At 56.4% G+C, this 22255-nt stretch overlaps 1 protein-coding gene across 5 annotated transcripts in view; it reads right to left on the reverse strand.

Moving 5' to 3' along the window:
- Positions 1-4219: 4219 nt before the first annotated feature.
- Positions 4220-22255, reverse strand: part of LOC101591265 (cytochrome P450 26B1) — a 19173-nt gene continuing 1137 nt past the window's right edge. For 3 of the 5 annotated variants that reach the window (XM_023718448.1, XM_023718447.1, XM_023718449.1), the window contains 6 exons: positions 21343-21946; positions 17726-17950; positions 9093-9368; positions 8753-8908; positions 6916-7200; positions 4220-6583 (listed from right to left, as the gene is read on the reverse strand). In XM_023718448.1, coding sequence (XP_023574216.1) covers positions 6191-6583; positions 6916-7200; positions 8753-8908; positions 9093-9368; positions 17726-17950; positions 21343-21546 — 1539 coding nt within the window. In that variant the 5' untranslated portion in view covers positions 21547-21946 and the 3' untranslated portion in view covers positions 4220-6190. Of the gene's footprint in view, positions 6584-6915; positions 7201-8752; positions 8909-9092; positions 9369-17725; positions 17951-20532; positions 20590-21342; positions 22247-22255 lie in introns of those variants that run through there. The other 2 variants (XM_004634079.2, XM_023718450.1) reach the window with 2 other exon arrangements.

Genomic DNA, 22255 nt, shown 5'->3' on the forward strand with positions numbered 1-22255 from the left:
ATGAAATCACACACATACGTGGTGTCAATTTCCTAATTTTGAGGTTGTCCTACAAGGATGTAAGAAGTCTTTGGGAGACACTTGGTGAAGAGCACAGAGGCTCTTCTACATTTTTAAATTTGTGACTCTAATTATTTAATTATTAAGGAGGAGAAAGGTGGGAGGGAAGGGACAGAGTTGAGAGGGACAAAGAGAGGAGAAAGGGGGTCAGCTCTTGGGAGACAGTATCAGGTTTGTTTCAATGGAGGAGTTTTCATCTTAGTAATGCAAATCCTATCACACAAAGAGCAGCAACTGCCGTGTAGAGCTTCCTCCTGTCCACTTCCATGCTGCCAAGCCACCTCTGCCTTGGGTTGCAAATCACACACCACCTCCCAGCCACCCAACAAGGTGACCAGTCAGAGGAAGTGTCTTTCTGGCCAGGGTGGGCACGTGACTCAAATCCTAGGAACAGAAGTTTTTGTGGGAGGTTGCTCTAGGGTCTCAGAGTGAGCCCCTGAGGAGCACATGATGTCTTCTACATCATATTGGCATCACAGAGACTCTAGCCTGAGTCCTAGAAGAAGAAGCTGTGAAAAGGAAAGCTCTCGCTCTCGCTCTCGCTCTCGCTCTCGCTTCCGCTCCCCCCCCCCCAGGTACATGCATACCATATGCCAGGCAGGCCAGGCCAGGCAAGAAAGGCTTTTGCTTAGTGCTCCAGACAACCCATGCCCCCTTTCAGGGCCCCTGCACCTGCAGGTGGACCAGCGCTCTGGCCACCAAGGCCTCATGTGCCTCCGTGGCAAGGGTCTGCCTCCCTCCGGGGAGGAGTAACAGCACCACACTCCATGGAACCTTTCTAGGCTCCCCTGTCACTCACCATCTGTGAAGGATGGGGGATCAGGGAGGAGGACCAGAGTCATAGAACCCCGGGGCTTAGGGGAGACAGCAGCGAGTCCTCTTTGCAGAGAGAGGTCAACGATGGAGAGACTGGGCGAAGTATCAAGGGGGAGGCCAGAGTTAGAGAGTTGGTGAGGCCAAGGAGGCCAAACCCTGGGCCAGACCAGGCACTGGTGGGGGTAAAGAAGTTGGGTGGGAGGTGAGAACTGAGCGAAAGCCCTGGCCTACTGTTTCCACCAGGTTTCTCAGCCATGCTCAGTGCCCAGAACCTCTACCAGCAATGGGACCTCAGCACTCCAGCACTCTGAGGTGAATCAAGTCTGTTCCTTTTGCTCCCAAAACAGGCACATCGTATCTGTCCCATCCTCTCTGTCCCACTCTCCTCTTTCCCCCTTCTCCATCTTGCCCCCATCTCCTTTTCTTCTCTCCCTCCCCTCCCGGGCACATGAAGCTGAGCAGAGCTGGCAGAGCACTGAGCACTCTCTCTGCCCTGCCCTGGTCACCTCAGCCTGCTGGTCTCAAGGCCACACTTCTCCCTGCCCTGTCCCTGGCTCCCAGCCCCCTGCCACCTTGGGTAGCCAGGCCTAGCCAAGGCAGGCTGTTTTGGAAAAGTGCTGGGAGGTGGAAAAATGTGCGGTCTCCTAGCTCCCTCCAAACTGGCGCCCCAGTCCTTGGACAAACAGTGTCCGTGTTTGCTTGTCCACAGCCGCTTGTGTTCTCCTTCAAGGCCAGGAGGTCCCAAGGGCAGAAGTCTGCCTGGAGGTGGGTGGGCAGGCAGGAAGACATCATTGGCCGGCTGGGCCCACTGGGGAGAGGCAGGGACAGACAGACCATGACTGGGTCAGCTGCCCATCCGCCTTTTCTGCCACAGGGTGGTCAAGCCAAGGGTGACCCAGAGACCATGCTTCCTTCACCTCTGCTGGCCCCACAGGCTGTTCTGTCAGGAAAGCTGGAAGTGACTCTCTGAGGAGCTGCTGCCTTTCCCTGGCAGGTCCCCAAAGCTGCTGATACTCACTGATGCTGGGGCCTGAGCGGGCACTGAGGCTGGGCACATGCCCGGGGGTTGGTGGGGGGCATGTATTAAGGCACTGTCTTTCGTCCACTTTTGTGAGGCCTTAGGAATGTTGCTGCTATTCTCTAATTCTTCTTTTATGGAAAATAAGGGAACCCTCCAATTCTCCCACCCACCTAGCCCAGGGACGGTAAGGGGTAAGGGTTAGGTCTCAGTGGGGACAGGGAAGGATGGAGCAGAAAGAAACACAAGGCAGAGACACAGGAGGTCAAGGCCTGCTGCCCACTCCCCCAGGGACATCGTCAGATGCTGGGGGGGGGGAACTGGGCTCTGAGACCTGGGTGAGGTGAGGGCTTGGTGCTTGGGACAAAGTGCTCTGAGCCAAGTTTGGGGCTGACTGACTATATTCAAAAGCAATTTCACAGTCACAAAAAGCCTTCTCTCTGGCTAGCTCAGGCATGGGACTTCCCTCCCCAAGCTGTGACCAGGGCATGGCAGAGGCTAGGACATGAGCAGTCCTTCCCTTCCTAGCATGCAGCTTGCTGCAGGGTTGGGGGAAGGCTCTCTCACTGACACCCCCCCCCCCAAAAAAAACCCTGGGTCTTTGTAACTGTGGTGGGCACTGCTTGCCTTGGCAAGGGAAGTGGTACCCTTCACTGGCCCCCACCTCAAGCTTCTGAATATCAATAATGATTGGTCAAAGACCATGAGATTTTGATCCACAGATAAACTTGCAGAGTGTTACTACCTGTGTCCCAAGAGTGCACCACCATTTAAGCTACACATCCTGGGGCTCAAGGCTCTGAGAATTCCTGCGGTACGAGAACCTGCCTAGCTTGCTTTTGCCTGTTTCCCAAACATATTTGGTCATGGGATCTCTTTGATCCTGCAACACTTGTGAGAAATGCCAGCATGGGGTACTGGACTGAAGGACGGAGGGACCCTGGACGTCAGTGTCCTTGCTTAGAGATGAGCTCCAGGAAGAGGCTCTCACAGCTCTGGATCTTTGTCTCTAGCCTGGAGATGCATGGCATAACCTGTCACCACCACAGTCAGTCCTCCCGCCCCCGCAGCCCATCCCATAACACTGTTTCCGCCCCAGGGAAGCCAGCTCCTTCCCGGACCCTGCCACGGACTCCTCTGTCCAGCACACAAGTAACAGACATCCTAGGCAGGCACTTCCAGGACGCTGCTGACCTCAACATTAGTGGCAAGGAAGGCTGGCAGGCAGACAGACAGGCCAAAGAGACAAAGGCGAGTCCCCACGGTTTATTATGGAAGCCTATCAAAGAGCCACATTGAGTATTTCCAAAATCACAAATGCACAACATTCATTTTTTTAATATGTAACATGGAATATTATATACAGACTAAAACCACGTGACAGCAAAAACAACTCACACGGCACCAGTTTCATATCAAAACAAAACACACACAAGTGCTTTTTCAATATTAAAACAATTGTGATAAAAACATATTAATATTTTGACCATGTTTACAATAGAGAAAAATTCATATTTTACTAAATAACAAATATTTAACAGCAAAAACTTTATACTAAATATCTATTTTGAGTTATAACAAAAATAGTACTTATAATAGTTTATAAAGACAGACACAAAATTATAACATTTATGAAAAACAAAAGTTTTGTGTATAAAATAATATTATAGTGATCCAGGCAGGGTCAGGCTGGTGCCTGGAACATAAACAGCGCCCAACATCAAAAGTGCTTCGTTCTGCAAGCCCATGGCAGGAAGTGTGTGGGGTTTTGTCTTTCATTTAATAACAAGTTACAATAGTTAGGAATGGTTAAGTGAGAAAGGATCATTCATCTACTGCTACCTCTACAGAACACACCATGAACACTGGGACACAGACCTCGACACAGATCTACAGAGGAGAGGCGGAGCATGGCCCCAGCAGGGTGGCCGCTCAAGAGCTTTTGTTTTCTCATTGCCTTTACACCCAGCTGGGCAAATAGTCCTCCCTTCCTTCATCCTTCACAGGGGTCCCCTTCCACTTCTCCTTCTCTGCTCCCTCCCAGGCTGTCCCCTTAGAAGGCCACAGAAGCCCCTCAGGACCTTGCAGCCCCCGCCCTTCCCAGGGCAAGACATGCGACCCTCCCAACTATTCAGTCTGTGACAACTGGTTCAGGGCAAATGGGATCAACGTAAGGAAACTGCACCTTCCAGACACCGGACTCTTTGTGGGTAACAGATTCTGGGGTACTGTACAGCTATTTTGCATGCTTGGATGAGTCTTCACGCATTTTAGCCTATCATTCAGAAGTGGCAGGGGGAGTTGAGGGATTCTGCAGATTTTTTTAATTTTAAACACTTTTGCCAATAACACCTGTTCCACACTTGCTGCTTAGGAATAAAAAGTAGAAAACAAACGAAGTATGTGGGAGTGGGGGGTTACAGGACACATGGGGGCTGTCTGTAAAGACTGAACGTTGTCCTACAGAGAACCAAAAGTGGGTCTATTGAGGGTTTTTCCCACTGAGCTCTTCAGACAGGTCGCTGGGGATAGCCATTTGCTGCATTTTTCTGTTCTGGGTTTTCTTGAAGATAAGATTCAGGGCTGGGGAGGTAGCTCAGTGGCATAAGTGCCTGCCCGGCAAGCACAAGGTCCTGAGTTCAATCCCCAGTACCACAAAAAAGAGGATTCATTGCTATTACAACTCAAACACGAACAGAGAAATAGAAAGCAAAGAAAAATCTGAAAACAGACAAAACTGCTTAGAGACACACCAAAGGCCCTAAACCATTCCCAGGAGGTGTCCCAAACTGCCAACTCTCAAACCATCAGTGGTGGGAGCTACTTCTCTTTTAACCAGTCATCCCGACTGGGCCATCTGCCACCAGATCACTTCTGACAACCCTCACACACCTGCCTCCTCCGCTCTAGGCAGCCTCCCATGCAGCCTCCAGACCACACAGGCACGAGTCAGCACCCGGGATCCTGCCTCTACCCCACCATCCCTTTGCATTCACCTCCTCACACCCCAGCGCTGGGCTCAAGCAGATAGTGGCATAGAGGTGGAAGGAACTTCAAGGACATCTTTCCAAGGGTTAAGGGCAAAGAGCAAGGTTAGGAAAGGAAGACAGGGGCTCTGGAGCCCCACCAGAAGGGAACCCGTATCCTTCTCTATACTCACTAGTGGAGCAGGGGTGCTGGGGTGAAAAGTGGCCAGGTTGGAAATTATGGCAGCCTCCAAACCCCCCCCCCCAGGGCTTTTGACAGGGCGGAGAGGAGAAATGAGCCACTTTCCCATGTCCAGCAGGGGACAACAGGCAGAGACACTGGATTGTAGCTGGGTGGCAAGGCTGAGGTCCAATCTAATCATCTGTCTGGAGTCCCCCCCCAGGAGGGGAGGGGAGTGCTGCTCAACCCTCAGCCAATGGGGCAAGGGAGCTAGGATTGGCCAGCAACCCTTTCCTCTTTGTTCCCAGATGTCCTGGAGGGGGACAGCTGAGGCAGAAGCAAGGAAGATGCAGATGTCTGTTCCAGGCCTCGACAGGCTGAAATTTTAGTGAGGTGCAGGTTCCCATGAGCCCAGGGCCTTGGCTGGGTGTGGAGAGCAGGGAAAGGCCAGGCTCAGTGGGGTCTCACCTTGGGGGAAGGTAGGGATGTCAGTGTACCTGCCCAGGGCCCCCAGGGAGTGTGCCCCATGATCAGAGAAGAGAACAAGTAGCAGCAATAGGTAACTTCAAACGTCCAAACTGGCAGGGCTGGACAGGGGTGCTCTTCGGGCCACGGAAACCCCTGCACAGCCAGGCTGACTGATGATGGGTGACCTGGGACACTGCTCTTCAGCAGCCACAGCGCCAGGGGCACTGTCTGAGCAGTGGCAGGAGGGGCCAGGGCGCTGAAGAAAGTGCCAAGGTTGGGGGCCACTTCCCTCCCTGCCCCAGCATGGCCACCTGACTGCCACCTAAAAGACGGGGGAGGGGAGGGCCCAGGTCAGAAGGTACAAGCACACACTCAGGCATAGCCCACTGACATATAACACTGGAATGGCATGCAAAGCCAGGCCCTTTCCCAAGAGCTAAGCTGGTGGGAAGTGGGAAGATGCTGGAGAGAGCAGGAGCCAGAAGGGGAGCCCCGTCCCAGAACGGCCAGGGCCCTTTCGGTGCTGGGTAGGGTTTGCCAAGAAGGGGGACCAGAGCAGGACACGTATGGGGGCCACCGGCCCTCCCTGGTTCAGGCCCCTCCCACACACAGGTTTCTACCTCCACTGCCCCCACTCCCCTTGTGGGCTGACTGAGGCTGGCCGTAGGGCCCAGAACCCCCCTACACAGTGGCGCTCAGCATGGCTTCGGTCTCTGGCAGAATCTTATTCTGGTTGGAGTCCAGGCCAAAGAATTTGACACTGAGGCCATCCACAGGGTGCAGGACGGGGACCAAGGTGATGCGGGGGAAGGTCCGAGTGGCCAGCTCAAAGCGGCTGGTGCTGGCCAGCTCCACCGCCAGCACTTTCAGAAAGAGCTTGGCCAGGTGCTTGCCCAGGCAGGTCCGGACACCACCGCCGAATGGGAGGTAATGGAAGCGGCCATCTTTGTCTTCGCTCCGTGCCTGACTGAAGCGGTCAGGGTCAAACACGTTCACGTCTTTGAACACAGGTGCTGTGTCATGGGTATCCCGGATGCTGTACATGACACTCCAGCCTTTGGGTATCTGGAAACCCTGGAGTAAGAAGGGGGTGGGGAGAAGAGTGGTGAGAGCATTGCCCACCTTCCTGCCTCTTCCCAGAGACAGCCTTGGGGGTTCCCGGGCCAGGCCACCTCCCCACTTCTGCTGCTCTAAACTCCTATTTACATATGTCACATGTGGCACCCAGATTGCCTCAGCCCACTCTACATCAGGACTGCATCTCTCAGAGGACTGAAAGTCCCTACAATCAACCACCACCTCCCTGCCAGACAGAGGTGCCACGGGATCTTCCCCACAGGACATCCCAAAGCTCAGGCAGCACCCCAGGACCCCTCAGGCCCAGCCCTTATGGGGCCCAGCCTCACATCGAGCTCGAAGGTCTGCAGCACAGTGCGGTAGCCGCCCGAAATGGGTGTGAAAAGACGCATGACCTCCTTGATAACACAGTCCAGGTAGCGCAGCCCGCTGAGCGTGTCCAGGCGCAGGGTGCCCTCACAGGGGCAGCCACCGCTGTGCAGGATGCCCTGGGTCCGCAGCTCCTCCCGCAGCTTCTCCAGCACAGCTGGGTGCTTTAGCAGCTGCATGATGAGTGAGGTGCTGGCACTGGCTGTGGTGGCGTAGGCCGCGAAGATCAGTTCCAGGGTGCCGTCCTACAGCGGCAGAGAGGGGAGGCACTGTTGACAACCTGGGGCCAGCTAAATGTAACAGCCCTTAGTATTCCTAAGGTCATCTGCTAAACCCTTCCTGCATTTCACTGCTAGTTCTGCTTCCTGGAACCTGGAGTGCTGAAGGTCCAGGCCCCACATGGGCACAGGGGTCTCAGGGAGTCCCTTGCTGGGCAAGAAGCACACTGCAGGACCACGTGTGAGCGCACTGGTTCCTCAGGGGAGGGCTGCCTCTCATTCACCACCAGGTGATGGCGGGCCTAATCAGTGCCGGGAGTCACAAAAGGGACAATCCCAGGTGTTGGGCCGTGTGTGTGTGTGTGTGTGTGTGTTGGATAACAGGACTTAATCCCTTGCTGTCCCAATCTCCAAGAGAAAGATGCTTGTTAGGTAGTGGGAGGGCCAGGCAGAGGCTGGTGAAAGCCTGGAGCCATAGCCATGAGGGTGTAGGAAGACTACAGTGAGATGGCTGGAGGGAGGTAGTCCCAGAGGTCCCTCTGGGGTTCTTGGGAGGGACACTGAGTCATGGAAAGGGTTTAGTAGGTCACCCCAGTCCAGGTGCTACATTTTACAGATGTAGACACTGAAAGTGCATGGAGAGGCCTGGGTCCCTCACTTGCCATGGTATCAAAACTTCTTGTGAAATGGCAAGGTCATTCTAATCTCTTGCTGGCTTTCCAAGGGAAAAGCTAGGGCTAGTAGGGCCGGGGAGATGGCTCAGTGGAATAAGCGCTTCCGTGGCAAGCGAAAGGCCCTGAGTTCAATCCCCGGTTGGGGGGGGGGGGCTAGGGCTAGAAAAGTGGACAAACAAAGCTCTGGAGACCCTGGTGATAGGCAGCCTCCAGTGTCTGTGGGCACCCAGCGAGTGGATGGGCGAGTAGCATCTCCGCAGGGTTAACAGGCTCCTCCTCAGGTGGAACATCCCCAAAACAGGGCAGTGGAAACTTCGCCTGGGGACTGAGGACGGGCAGCCCAAGTGACCACAGCCCAGGTAGATGTGAGCAGGGGGCACATGAGAGCTCTCAGTGCGGCCACTTGGGAGTGGGTGGGGCTGGAGCCCAAGTTGGGGCCCAGCGTCCTCTGGGGCTGTCTGGCCTCCAGCAAGTAGCTGCCCCACTATGCCTGCATTTCCTCAGCTAGTGAACCTGGAGAGTAGGAGGTTCAGGGTGGGTATAAGGCAGCAAGCCACGAACACTGAGGCTGTTCAGAGGTGTAAAGAAAATTTTTAGTGTCTTCTCAAAAACAGTAGATGTGACTGCCAGCCGGATCAGATGCCCGGTACCCAGTCACGATCAGGACCTGCGCACCCCATGAGTGCGGTAGAGTAGGGTGCCCCCCTGCACATCCTCTCGGCAGGGGCAAGAACATGACCTGCCGTGTTCACCACCCTCCCACCCAGGTGCAGCACCAGCCATCACTGCTCAGAAGCAGTTGTAGGGCCAGACCAGAATGAGTAGGAGTGGCCAGGTGCTTTCCCAGCCGGGGAAGCCCCAGGACAAACTGTGAGTGCCTGTGCCGCTGCTGGAGAAGCCCCCACCTTCAGCTCCTGCATGGTCATCTCCTTCCCGTGCTCCTTGCTGCTCTCAATGAGGATGTCCAGTGCGTCTGAGTAGTCCTTGCCCTGCGTGCACTGCAGCTTCTCCCTGATGGCCTTTTCCAGCCCCTTCTGCAGGGTCTGCCGAGCCTGAATGCCCTGTAGGGAGAAGGGGCCAATAGCCAGAGGCAAGGCAGGGCTCCCGCCTGAGCTCAGGGCTGCCAGGGCAGGCCCCAGCCCACACTCCCACTGACACCTTCCCCTCTGTCCATGTGCCTGCGTGCCCAGTGTTCCAGGGATCAGTACCCCTCCCTGGGATGCCATCTATGCCCTGGTTGCTCACCCGCCGGTAGCCGCTGAAGGGCAAGTCAACAGGCAGGGAGAAGACATTCTCCACAAACTGCTGGTAGACTTCGAAGAGGTGCCCAAGGTCCTCCTCAGGGATACTGAAGCCCAGGAGCACCCGGATGGCCATGCGGAAGGTGAGTTTCTGTGCCTCTTGGTACACATTGATGGCCTCGGGCTGGCTGCTCCAGGCACGGAGCGTGTCCTGTATCACCAGCTGGATCTTGGGCAGGTAGCTCTCCAGGGCCTCATGGCTAAAGATCTTTGAGAAGATCTGGAGGGCAGAGAAGCAGGCTGAATGGCTGATTCAGATCCCGCTCTGCCCAGGTGAGGCAGAGACCCCGTGATCATGACAGTGACACTTCCATGTGACCCTCCACTGAGCTCCCAAGGCCCCCAGACACAGGAGCCCCATAGGGTCCTCTACTGAGAACTCCCTTTCTACTGTGTATCTGGCAGGAAGGCTGCAAAGACTAAGATTAGATAGAAAAGAGCTCATAAGCATTTTTATTCAAAGCTGGTACCTTCCACATTACTCCTAGGGTAACCTGAACGGTCATCTACTTTTTCAGCCCCCAGAAAAGTGTGCAGAACCGCAAACAATGGCAAAGCCTTGGGGACTGCACAGTCCAGCTGCCAACAAGTCTGGGAGGCTGCAGCAAACCCAGCCTTGGCAGGACCCGAGAGGAGCTGAATGGGGCAGGAGCTCGGAAGCCGCCCTTCCCATTGCAGTGGCCCGTTACCCAACTGCCAGGCACTGGGCCAGAAGTTCGCAGGAGAAGTAGGGCACAGGTAGGCGCCAGCACAGGGAAGAGTGGGAAAGCAGTGAGGGGCTGCCCTTCTCCAACAGTGACAGGGCACAAGTGTCCTCAGGCTAGGTGGCAAGCAGGACTTCCTGGGGATCAAAACTGTTCTCACACTCCGTGAAACAACCACTGGGCATAGAGACTGTGTTTATTGACAGCTGTGCCTTTAACATATCTTTGGTGTGGCCAGGTCTGGAGGCAAGGGAAGAGGGGCAATAACTTCCCACCCTAAAAGTTCACAAAAATCAACAGAAGCTCTTTTAATTCCCTGCATCTTCCGGGACTGTCTTAAGTAGCCAAGGAGTCCCTGTGTCCACCTCCCAGGACTGTGCTCTCCGGATTGGCTGGGAAGCCCCTCTTCACAGCCCCTGCACATGTTTTTCCTGCTGTTGCCCTCAGTGACGGAGGATGTTAGTTTATTTACTGACAGCGTATGGGTCTCCCTCATAACCAATAAACTCCAGCTCCCCAGGGTCTGGAGCAGAAGGGGCGGTGCCCTCCCCAGATGAGACCAAGGGAAAGGTCATCCAGGATGGCGGCGAGGGACAGGTCAACGCAGAGGAGAGGGCCCCCACCCGCCACATGCAAGCCACACACACGCGCCTGCCCCCTAAACACAACCACTGCACAAACTGTAAATGTGAGAATTTCCCCTGCAGTCAGCTCCAGGAGGAAAAGGTAACATTTTCCTGGCCTGGGCCCTGCATGGCTAATGGGAGGGCTGGTTTGCAGAAATAACAGTGCTGGCCCTTCAGTGGCCCAGCCGGCATGCACAATAGCACTTTCATTCCGAAATTCCCGGTGGGCAGAGGGAGGGGAAGGGGGGCCAGTAAGCGGCAGAGAGACCCACACTGTTCTGGGCCGTGCCTGCTACAAAGGGAAAGCTGAAAGGTAGGAGGATGACAGCAGGTCACCTCAGTCAGCTCAGGTCCAGGACGGTTACTCACACTTTGCCCAGTTCCAGGGGCTTTAGGGAATGTAGGTGGGGTGAGGGGTGATGATTAAAGGCAGAGTCGTGTGCCTGGGCTCTTCACCCTGCAGTCCTTAAGATTCCAGGCTTGGTCCTTGGTCAAGGGGGTATGTGGGGGGAAGGAGGCGCAGCTCTGGGAGCTCAGAACTGGCAACTGAGGCCCTTACGATACAGCAAAGTGGCCATGGGTAAGCAAAAAGTGGCACTGGGAGCTGAGCAGGCACACAGCGAATAAGACAGTGGCAGAAGCATGACTCTGCTGTGACTGGGCCTCTGTGGGGAGGATGTCAGTGGGACAAGAGGCCACACTGGCCCAGAGCTGACCAGCCCAGCACATGCTAGGAGCACCTTCATGGGGGGATAAGTGCAGGGGATGGCCCAGCCAGGTGCCCAGCACATGGGAGACTTGGGCCTAAAAATATGAAAGGGGACAGGACAAGGTCATACTCACCAGCACTAACCAAAGTCAAAGTCAAAGTCAAAAGCTGGGGTTTTGGGTGAGGAAAGTGAGACTAGGTGCCCAGTCTCACTAGGTGCCCAGAAACATGAGCTTTAACAAGGTTAAACTTATTACATGACCATAGCCAACTCAGCACCCCTGAGCCTCAGTTTCCTCATCTGTAAAATGGTGAGACTAAACCAAATGCTCTCTAGGACTCTGAGAAACCTACAGGACACCTGTACCCCCATACCTACTTGCTCCTGCTAGAAGCTAATCCTTTCCAAGCAGCCCAGTACAGCAATACTCAAGCCACCTAGAGAAGAACCTGCCAGGCCCCACTCATGCCCCACCTGGGCCACCCAGGAGCCTCCTGGTACCCTGAGAAGTGGCTAAACAGGACCACTGACAGCCTTGCCTGCCCCATACGTTACATTCCTTGCGCCCTCTAGTGATAGATGGCTGAATCACTCCTCACTCCCAGGAGGGCAGGGACAACGCAGGAAGACCTGGGACTGAAAAAGGACTTCAAGGCAGGGATCCACACATGATCCTTGGTTGAGAAGGGCCTCAAGCTTGACCGAGAGTCTGCTGCCACCCTACACCAACTAGGACTTGAAAGAAGAATTAAAGCCAGGCCCAGGGCTCTCATCTGGACCCACCTCCGCTTCACCAAGTGACTGCCTGCAGGTGGCTACCCCTGGGGCTCAGTTTCTTCAGTGGTCTCACGCAGGTCCTTTTCTAAGGTCTTATTCTAATTCTCAGACCGCCCCTAAGGAAGGAGAACTACCCAATGCAAAGCCAAAGTCAGGTGAATGGCAGGCAGTCTAGCCTGGGCAGGCTCTGCCCAGAGGTCACCAGGTCCAGGCCCAGCTGGTCCACAAGCACTGAGGCCTCCCAGGCACTGAGAGACTCCAAGGTTTCATCCCTGGGTCTGTGCCCAACAACACGGGCACTTCCCAAACTGGGGCAGCCCAGAAACCACCGCCCACCACAAAGGACAGGCGGAGGCGGAGGTGGAGATGCCGGCCAGGGCAGAGGGAGGCCTGGGCTGTGTCGGGCTGGCTCTGAGGCCACAGCCTGCAAAGGTCAGGACTCGGGCACAAGGAGAAGACACCCAGGAGCAGCTTGGCGTGAAGAGAGGAAGGGTTCCGGCCCCCAGAGCTGACTGCCCTGACCACAGTCTTCACATGAGCCAGGGCTGCTTGATTTCCCTCTGGGGCTTCCCTGGGAATTCCCAAAAGTGAGCCAAGAATGCTGGACAAAGGTCAATGGGAACCAGCCCAGAGTCAGGCAAAGACCTTCTGAGGGAGCCACAGGTATGGACTTGGCACCAGAGCTATTGCATGGGGAAGGAGCTGGAGAGGGTGAGAGGCCTGTGGGTGCCTGCAGGAGCTTTGGGGAAGGACAAAAGCCAGCAGGGTGGGAGGATGACCCTCAAATAATCCCCCAACCCCTACCCATTTTCCCAACTGCATAAGCTCAAGAGCCCATACCCCGACTCTTTCTCTTCCTACCTAACAGAAGCTGATTCTACCACATGGAGCTCAGGCACCATCATGGTTGTTAAGGCCTAAATTCCCTATAATTGTCCCAGCCAGGCTCTCATCCCTCCCACCTCTGGCCAGTGCCCCTGGGAGGCAGTTGCTCTGTAAACCCTCACAGCCCCATGTGGCCAGATTACCTCCTCCCCACCTACTGTCAGCTGTGGCTGGGTGGCCACAGGAGTGGGCAGAGCCAGGAGAGAGCCCACTGCCCAGCTGGCCAGTGACTCAGGCTGGGAGGAATGGAAGCAGCTGCCCAGGAGGGGTGGGGACCCGGGCAGGCCACCCAGCCAAGCCACCAGAGCCTCAGCCTGCGGAGTGGAAAGAATAACAGAAGGCAGGCAGCCGCTGAGGCTGCCTTCCACGCAGGGTGACGCCAAGGTGTGTACTTTAAACTAAGCAAGGAGGGGGACAAAAGAACGTCATCCTTTAGGCTGCCTGCATTTCCACTGGGACTTGGCTTCACTCTGAGCCAGCTGTTTCCTCCTTCTTCGGCTGCCTCAGGTAGGAAAAGGTCGCCCCAGACATCCCCCCCCCAACCTGCACACACTCTTTCCCTGAACTTAGGGGAACATGGTGCCTGGCCCCCAGCTGATTCCAGTTCTGATCATTAACCTCATTGTTCTAACTCTTACACACACACACACACAATATGTGGACTCAGAGGAACAAGTGGCAGCACTTGCAAATGGCTGCTGAGCTTCTAATTGGAAAAGATTTGCCCTGTTGCTTTTACCCTTTTCTGGAGTGGGCAGAGCCAGGAGAGATGTGGGGACCACCCCCACCCCCACACGCACACACACACACACACACCCCAAATCTAAAGCTCAGGAGAGAAAGGGCCTTCCCAAAGTCACAGTGCAGGCATAGCTGGCCACACCCTGCAGTTTCCCTGCCTCCCACCACTCTGAGGAGCTGCCCTCTCCCAGTCCTAGCAGGCCCTGAATTTAACCAAGTCCTGAAGGGGTCTTCCTCCATGGCCCAATTGATTCTTAGAGTGAGGCCAGCTATTCTGGTTGATCTGGATTGTCCTCAGCATGTCTCAGGCACCTGGAGCCTCTTCATCAAGCCCAGAGAACCCAGAAAGGATACAGCAGCTGGCAAAGGGTGCTCAGGGCCAGTGCAGACCCCAGCTAAGCCTCCCTACTCCCTACCAAGGCCACATGTGTCTTCCAAGGTTGGGAGAGTGAACAAACACATCAGTCAACACCACAGTGCTGCATTCCTCCCCACCAGGAAGAAAGACACAAAAGGGAAGAAGGTGGCCCCCATACCCAGCCTGCTCACCCTCCCACTACCTGGCACAAGGGCATGAAGAGGGAGGCGCTCACTCCAACACACTCTGGTAGCTGACTGTGAGCTTTCGCCCCCACTGGCCTTCAGCGAGATCCACTCCTGCCTCTCACCCTCGCTCTTGCAGTGGTTGCTAGCTGCTAGCGCTACAGTAACTTTTAGGCAAAGGACTTCAGCTTGCAGAACAAAGGCTCTGTGCCTGTGCCAGGACCTGGAGCAGAGCTCTCAGTGGCCAGGCTGCTGGGCCATGCACTGCCTTCCCATCTAAATCAAGCTGGCGTTTCTGTGCTAAGCTGAGCCTGAATAGAGTTGTGGGGCCAGAGATTGTGTCTGGTGCTGGATGTGGGGATGTGGACTAGCTATCCCCACCTCTGCAAACATGGGCATCCGGGCTCTGTCACAGCCACCTCCTGACCTTTCCAACCCAATATAAACCCCCCCGGGTTGCACTGGGTTTCTGAAGTGAGCTCACTGAGCTCAAGCCTGACCTCCCTGCTACTCGAGCCCCAGGCCCAAAGGCCAGGTCAGTGAGACAGGAGGTGGTTGTTTACTTCCTTTACCTCCAACACTGGGTCCTCCACCTCAGCTTCATGCACAGAGGCCTCTACACAGGGGCTGGGTAGAAAGGACAAGAATACTACTCGTGGGTCCTCCCATTTCAGGAAATCTAAGACTGAATGCATCCCTAAGATGCTCCATGAGGGTATCTCAGGACCAGTGTGAGACTGTACTGAAACCGCTAGGCTCTTGGTGCCCAGGTCCAGCCAGCCCTATCTGCAAAGAAAATGATAAAATGCCCAATTCTGTTTTATAGGACTGGGCATCAGAGGCTTCCAGAACTATCTCCAACTCCTCCACATTTCTGACAACCCTCTTACTCTCACATGTGCATCCAGACTCCAGCGCCTTTCTGGGGCAATGCCCCATCTCTCCACACACATCAGAGAGGCACCCTGGCCTACTTCCCAGCCCAGGGGGGAGCGAGTCAAAGGCCTTGGCTTCCATAGTTGATGCTGTTGGATGGGTGAGACTTTTGGGGCCTTCTCCCAGGCAGCCCCACCCATGCTGGCCCCAGACCACCAGGGCAGCTAGGGCAAACACCTGGAAGAGCAGTGATGGAAGCGAGGAGCTCCCTCCCTACACATCTGGTCAGACCTCCCAGAGAAGGGGTGGGCCATCAGGCCCAATGGAAACAGTGACCTTTCTAGTTCCCTGCCAGCCCCAGCCCAGCACACCTGGGCCCCACTTCCTGCATGCACATCCTAACTGGGCCAGGCCCTAGCTCAGCAGCTCACTCTCCAGCCAGGCCCCTGACTGCAGCATGGACTGGTTAAGGTAGTATGCGTGGTATCCGGCAGCCACCACCCTGGCCACAGGGTGCCCTCCAGGCTGTGGGTCCAGAAGGCTGACCAGTGTCTCCAGGACAACAAAGATATTCAGAATGATGTCCTTGAATATTCTCTGTATAGCCCTCCCACATGCTACTTCTTGAGAATGGGGTTTCCTGCTTCTCTAAATTTAATCCAAGGCCTTCTATAGTTCAGAATCAGGATCATGGATCATCCATCTTGGAGATTTGCGGGAAAAGACTCTGTTGTTTGACCCACTACTCATGTGGCTCACGCCTATGCCACACAGCAAACACAAAACTCATCAAGGTGAACTGGCTTCTGGAGATCCTCCAACCAAGGAGCGAGGGCACCTGGAACTCAGAGAGGGAGACCCTGGGTCCCTCAGAGTCCTCAACTTTGGGCCTCACCCCACCCAGTTCCTCCTCCCTGGCTCTTCCTGCTCTTTGCATTCCTCTAACCCTGTTCATCTGGAATGCCACTCCCCAGTCCCCTCACCTCCAAATGGATAATGAAGGTAAAAACCCTGGCCTTCAGACAGGTCCTCTCCACGTGGCACCTGACTGCCTGAGGCCCAGTGAGGCAGAGGGTGAGACAGCAAGGCAAGAGAGTCTCTCACCCTAGAGCCTGCTGCTTCCCCCCCTCCCAACACTGGAGTCCTAGCCAAGCTGCCTTCTCCCCAGCACACCCTCCACCCACAGGATGGAGTAGGACTCCACTTCTGCTGCAGACTGCCCAGCCTTTCCTGCTTAGCCTGGTCCATATCTCACTTAGTCTAAGTCTCAGTGTCCCCTTCTGAGCCAAAGCTTTGGTTTGGGAATGAGGAACCAGTCCTATCATTTGGCATTTGGCGCTGAGTTCCTAATTCCCAGTTCTTCCTTCACTCTTTTGAATGGGTCTTTGGTGGAATCCCAGAGACTAAAGAGAAAATCACCATCCATATGTGAAAATCCCTTATTACTAAACTTACAGGCCCTCCTAGCCACTCCCCAGAACACCTTTCCCCATTGTTCCCAAACAGTTTTAACTACTTCCAGCTCTGGGCGACACAGATGGAAGAGATGCTTTGGGGGGCCCTTTCCAGGTCCTGAAACACGTGATCTCTGGGGACCTGCACACCAGACGCTTCCTTGATTTCTTTTGTCTGCCAGCAAGAAGTCCCTTCATAGGCATCAAATACTATGGGATGCTTCGGCGAGCACGGCTAAATTCCCTACGTTCACCAACAGCAGCGTGCACAGACTTCCGAGCGAGAGGCTGTCCGACCTCCTCCTCTGCCCCAAGTTGCACCCCTCCCCGGCCCCCATGGAGCTGGAAGGCCGCTGCCTTCTTTCCCATAGGTTCCAAACCTGGGTGAGTCCTCTGACCCAATGGAAAAACGGAGTGGGGAAGCCGTGCAGCCTCCCTCTGGCCGCTTCAAGCCCGCAGGTCGGCACCCCGCCCGCGGCAGGCTCAGCTTTCGGGTTACTGCAGTTCAAACAGCACGTGCCGCCCGCGCTCCCAGCCGCGGCTGCCTCAGCGCCTGGAGGGGGCGGGGAAGCCTGCTCCGCTCCCTGGCTCGCCTCCTCCGCGCCTCTTCTAGTCGCTCGGGAAATCCACAGGATAAACACCCACTTTCTCTTCCTCTTTAAGGGGCAAACTGCGCTTTGATCCTCAGCCCGCGCCTGGGCTGCTCGCCCACCCCTCGCCTTTGCCCAACTGTCCAGCTGGTGCATACGAACACCTCTTCAAGGCAAGGCTCGCTAACCTGTCCACGTGGTGCCCCCAATGCCCCCAGCACGTGCCTGCGTGGCCCTCAAAGCAACCTGTGGCTGAAAGGCCAGCTTAGTTTTTAGAATGATTAGTCCTCAGAATTCCCCTAGAGAAATGTGGCGAAATGGGGGGCCTGGGCCAACTGTCCCGTGCCAACCCTTCTTTTCCAGTTCTGTAGGGCACTGGGAGGATCAGAATCGGACAGCCCAGTCCCCATATTTGCAGGCTTTGCTCAAAACACTCCCAAACAGCTCTCATCTGGCCTGGGTGTGCCACTGCGCAGACGGCCAAGAGAAGGGGACCTGGAGGAGGCTGGAGCTGCTCTGGATCTGGGCCTGCAGCCTTCTAAGCAAGGAAACGGGGGGCAGGGGGCTGCGGAGGGTGCACAAAGCAGCGCGGGTTTACGTGGGGACGTTTGCCCAGCTCCTGGATCCCCTGACCTCGGGAGAGTGCAGATGCGGAAGGCCAGCACTCCTACCTTGCGCTTGTTGCGGTGGATGTCGCCGATGGAGTTGGCCACCGTGTTGGGCCCAAGCAACATACGCGTGCTGCGCGGCCACTCGGTGCTCACGAGGTGGTGCTCTCCCATGAGGATCTTGCGCACGTTTTCCGCGCCGGTCACTCGGATGAGCGGCCGCCCGAGCAAGTGTGTCTTGAACACGTTGCCATACTTCTCCCTCCGCGACGACTGGAAGCCGGAACCCTGCAGGAGCCGCAGCAGAGACCTCTCTCAGGGCGCGCGGAGGGTCTGCCAGGCAGGGGTGCGGCCCCAGCCGGGAACCCGGCATCTCCTCCCCACCCCCAACCCCGCGCTCGCGCGCGCGCGCACACACACGCACACGCGGGTTTTATTTTTCATAGCGTGTACGAGGATGGGGAAGTAAGGCCTAGAGGATAATAAATGTACGAGGAGGCTGGAGGCCCGGAGCACCCCCGGGAGACTTTTTTAGTAATGACTTTCGGGAGGGGAAAGGGTACCCCGACCGACCGATCCGATTCAAGGCCTCCGCCCCTCCCAACCTCCCACCCCCACGGCGCACTCAGGAGTCTTTCGGAATAAATATTTCCAGGCTTCTGGCCACGGGCTGGCGAGACCCCGCGGGGTGGCCGCAGGCCAAAGATTATTTATAGCGGGTGAACGGTCGGTGCCCGGAGGCAGTCGCTAGAATTGGGGGTTGCAGTTTCCTCCGTCTCCCGTGTGGCCGCGCAGAGACCTGGCGGCGCTCGGAGGGCTCTGCAGGGTGGGGTCAGGGGCCGGGAGCCGAGATTTTCCTAAAGCATTTCGCCCTGGAAATAACTGAGACGGACTTTCGTCGCCGCCCTGGAGTTTGGAACCCGAGCGCGGCGGCGGAAGGCGCTTCCTGCCGGGCGGGGTGGGATCGGGCGGGGCGACCCGCGCAGGTAACCGGATCCCCGGCGGCGGCGGCGGCGGCGGCTCGCGCCCAGGATTGCCCGGCCCCAGCCTGGGACTGGAGCTCGGAGAAGCTGGCGGAGCGCACCTCGGAGGGGTGGTAGCTGGGGCGTCTCGCACACCTTTGACGTCGGCACTCGCCACCCCAGCCCAAGTTAACCCTTCTTCTGCAGGTGAGAAAGTCAGGGCAGCCGCCTGTCCACCTCCCCTCGTGACCGCCGGACAGACGTGCGCAGTGGGTCTACAGAAACACCCGCCAGGTCCTGCAGCCCCCAAGAGGTCACCGCGGCTCCCTTTTTCCTGGGTTTGGTCCCCTCCTCATTTTCCTTTCTTCCACGGAAAACTGTTCTCCAGCTAGATATGTACACACCCCAGCCCAGCGAAAAGTGACTCTGCAGAACCCGGATTCCTAATCACTTTTCCACATGAGCCTACGGCCCGGCGCGCGACAGGGAACGAGCCGGGAGCTCCCGAGCCGCCAAGAAGGGGGCCGGGCAGCGGGGAAGGCAGCCCCACTTCCAACCTGGAGAGTTGGGAAGAGCTCCCCCCGTAGCGACGCCCTTGCAGACGGCGTCTACCCCTTTAAGAAAAACCCCGGCGGAGGTGGGGTACGACAGAAGGGGGTGCGGAGTGGGGCTCCCTTCCTCAGTCGGCTAAAAGGTGTCCTTCGCTCCGTCTGACTCTCTCGCCTCTCCTTTCCTTCTTTTCCTCTGTTTTTCTTTTCTTTAGACACAAAAGTTGGGTTGTGAATTTTCCGAGGTAGCCGCCGTCTCGCCCCCAACCCCCCGCCTCTGATCTACCTAACTATAATTAAAGTGCGTTTTTTGTGGCATTAATAAAGAGTTATTTGTCCGCCGTTTCCACGGTCTTCACAAAGAAGACTTTCATAGGGGCGGCCGCTCGGGCTGCGAGTCCAATTTATACAAAAATGTTGTATTTTTAGCCCTGGGCTCTGTTTAGATGGCGCTCGGTGGAAACGGAGAACCCTTGGAGGTCCCCCGTAAAATCTGATAAATGACTCCGAAAAAAATAACGCTGGGATTCTGAAGTCTCCCATTAACCCTTTCGGCACCCTCTACACGCTTCCCCCAAATGCACTCTTACCCCCGCAGGATCTAGGGCTCTGGGATCCAAGGATGACTGGCTCGGGGTTCTTCCCCAACTTCTGTGCAGCCTGTATGCAGACCCCCAGAGGCCATTTTAAGGGTGGGGGTCATAAGGACATGGGGGGGCAAAGAAAGGTCTGAAAATGGGGCGCGGGGGAGAGGGATAACAGACCAAGTGTGAATTCTACACATTGGCTCTAACAAGGTAGGAGCCCTTGCCTACGTGAGTTATTTTATTTTCTAAATTCTTGATCAAAAGCCTAGACCACTACCTAAGTTAACCCTTTGTGTCAGAGGGCCTCTGAGGCTTTCTTTCTGAGGGACAGCCCAGCAGGTTGAAGTGAACCCGACCTCACTGGACTGGACACCCTCAAAAAGACAAACTCCGCCTCAGGGAAAGCGCACAGGGTAGAGGAACCTCGCGCCCCCTTCCTCGACCCGCTCGCTGGCTGTCACTTGGCCTTGGGCAGGGAGGGGCGGGCGTGTGCGCGCGCCCTCAGGGACTGCACGCGTCTGTTAATTTCAAGCCAAGCTTTCACACCTTTAAACCCTCAGATGCTCCACGCTCACCTTTCCTGTGCGGAGGTTGTCTGTTTCAGGATATGCAGGCTTCCCCTAATGCCCATTAGCAAAACCCAAACACCTTGTGCGATTACCCCATAGGTGCTCCCTCCCCCCCAAAAAAAACTCCTGCTGTGTATCAAATTGCAAAAGCTACTGTCTAGTATTTGACGAGGTTAACTCCAGGTTAATCTCCCCATTACTTACCTGGGTCTGGTCCTCGACGCGCCCCACCCCCACGACACCGGCAGAGTGGATTGTTTGGCATCTAAGGACACTCACATACACTCCCTGTGGATCTCCCACACGTCTCTCGCAAGTTTCTTTTTCCTCCTTAACTGTCCCCACCCAATAAATAAACAAACCCTTTTCCCCGAAAGCCGGGAGCTCTCGGATCTCGGGCCTCTCATTTTGCTTGGGTTACTTTCTTCCTCTCCCACCACAAAACACACACACTGGGAAGCACCGCGGATCAAGGCTGTTGTACCCAGCGCAGCTGGCTACAAGGCAGTGGTGCAGCCCTCGTCCTCCAGGGGCAACTCAAGCTGTCACTGATGCCATTCGGCCTCTCAGGACTCAGCTTTTCTGGGACCCAGCGTCGCTGCTAAGCCCCAGGGCGCTGAGGCAGACTGGGGCCTGGAGCGCCAAGGGCAGGCAAAAGCAGCTCAGAACCCGATGCCCTTTCGTTCTCGCGCAGAGCCAGGATCCCCTTGGGCTTTGGGTGCACTCCTGCTTGGTCGGCTCCGACCCAGGCAGCCTGTGGGGGCGTCCTGTCCGGTCCAGGAACCTCATTCCTCGGCCTTCTCAACTGGCGCACTGAGCGTCAGTGCTCTCCGCGCCACGCTGCAGGCGGGCAGGAGAAACCCCGGCGGCGCAGGCAGAGCTAGGGAAGGGGCGGGGCGGGGACGAGTGCCTCGCAGCTCCCGGCGTCCTCTGGCAGGCCCTCGGCTGGGTCCGCCGAGCGCTCGAAGCTAGCGGACCCGGGAGCGCGGCATGGGGGGAGGGGAGCGCCCTTACCTGTAGCAGCCAGTGGCCGGTCTCTCCGATGAGCGGGAAGCCCATGGAGCCCTTCGGGATGGGCAACTTGCAGCTCTTGTCCCGGGTGGCAGCCCAGCGTAGCTGCCACAGCTGCTGCGACACGGCCAGCAGCAGCGTCACAGACACCAGGCACGCGGCGAGGGTGGCCAGCGCCGACACCAGCTCCAAGCCTTCAAAGAGCATGTTGGCGGCCGCTCGGGGGATTGGCTGTGCCGGCCGCGGAGGGGGAGGGGAGGGCCGGACCCGAGCGGAGCGGCGGGGGAGGGGAGGATGCAGCCGGGGGTCCTGGCACCTCCAGCCGAAGCAGAAAGAGGAAGGGGCCGCGGGCAGGGGAGTAGAGGCTGCGAGGGAAGAGCAGGAGTGGGGGGTCGCCTAAAAGAAGAGAGGAGACACAAGGCCCCTCGAGGTGTAACTTTGTTTGTTTGTTTGTTTGTTCTTTTACAGCGGGCCTAGGGGCTGCTCAAGGGGCAGTGGGTTGAAGCCGCCGAGTCAAGCTGTTGGATTTGCTCTCCCCGCAACCATCACACATGGAAAACTTTGGAAAACTTTGTCCAGCAGGAGCTTCTCTCGTAAGCCCTTTCCCCTGCACGGGAAAGAAAAAAAAAGAAGAAGGGGAACAGAGAGCTAGCAGAGAGAAAATGCGATCGGTTTGTCAAAAGTATTTCCCAAAAATTCCTAGGTGGAAAAAAACCTGAATCCAGAAATTCTAACGAACCCAAAAACTTTGGGAGTCGAGGGAGAAGGCTCCCCAATTGAAGCGGGTGGAGAGGCCCGAGCCCAGCGTCTCTGGGCTGCCCCGGCTGCGCGCTCAAGCCCAGGAGCCGCCGCGGCACTGGAGGCGGGGGCGGCGGACGCGGCGGTGAGGTGGGCACGGCGGCCCGAGCGCGGGAGC

The sequence above is a fragment of the Octodon degus genome, unplaced genomic scaffold (assembly GCF_000260255.1).
Source record: "Octodon degus isolate 3935 unplaced genomic scaffold, OctDeg1.0 scaffold00058, whole genome shotgun sequence".
Taxonomy (NCBI): Eukaryota; Metazoa; Chordata; class Mammalia; order Rodentia; family Octodontidae; genus Octodon; species Octodon degus.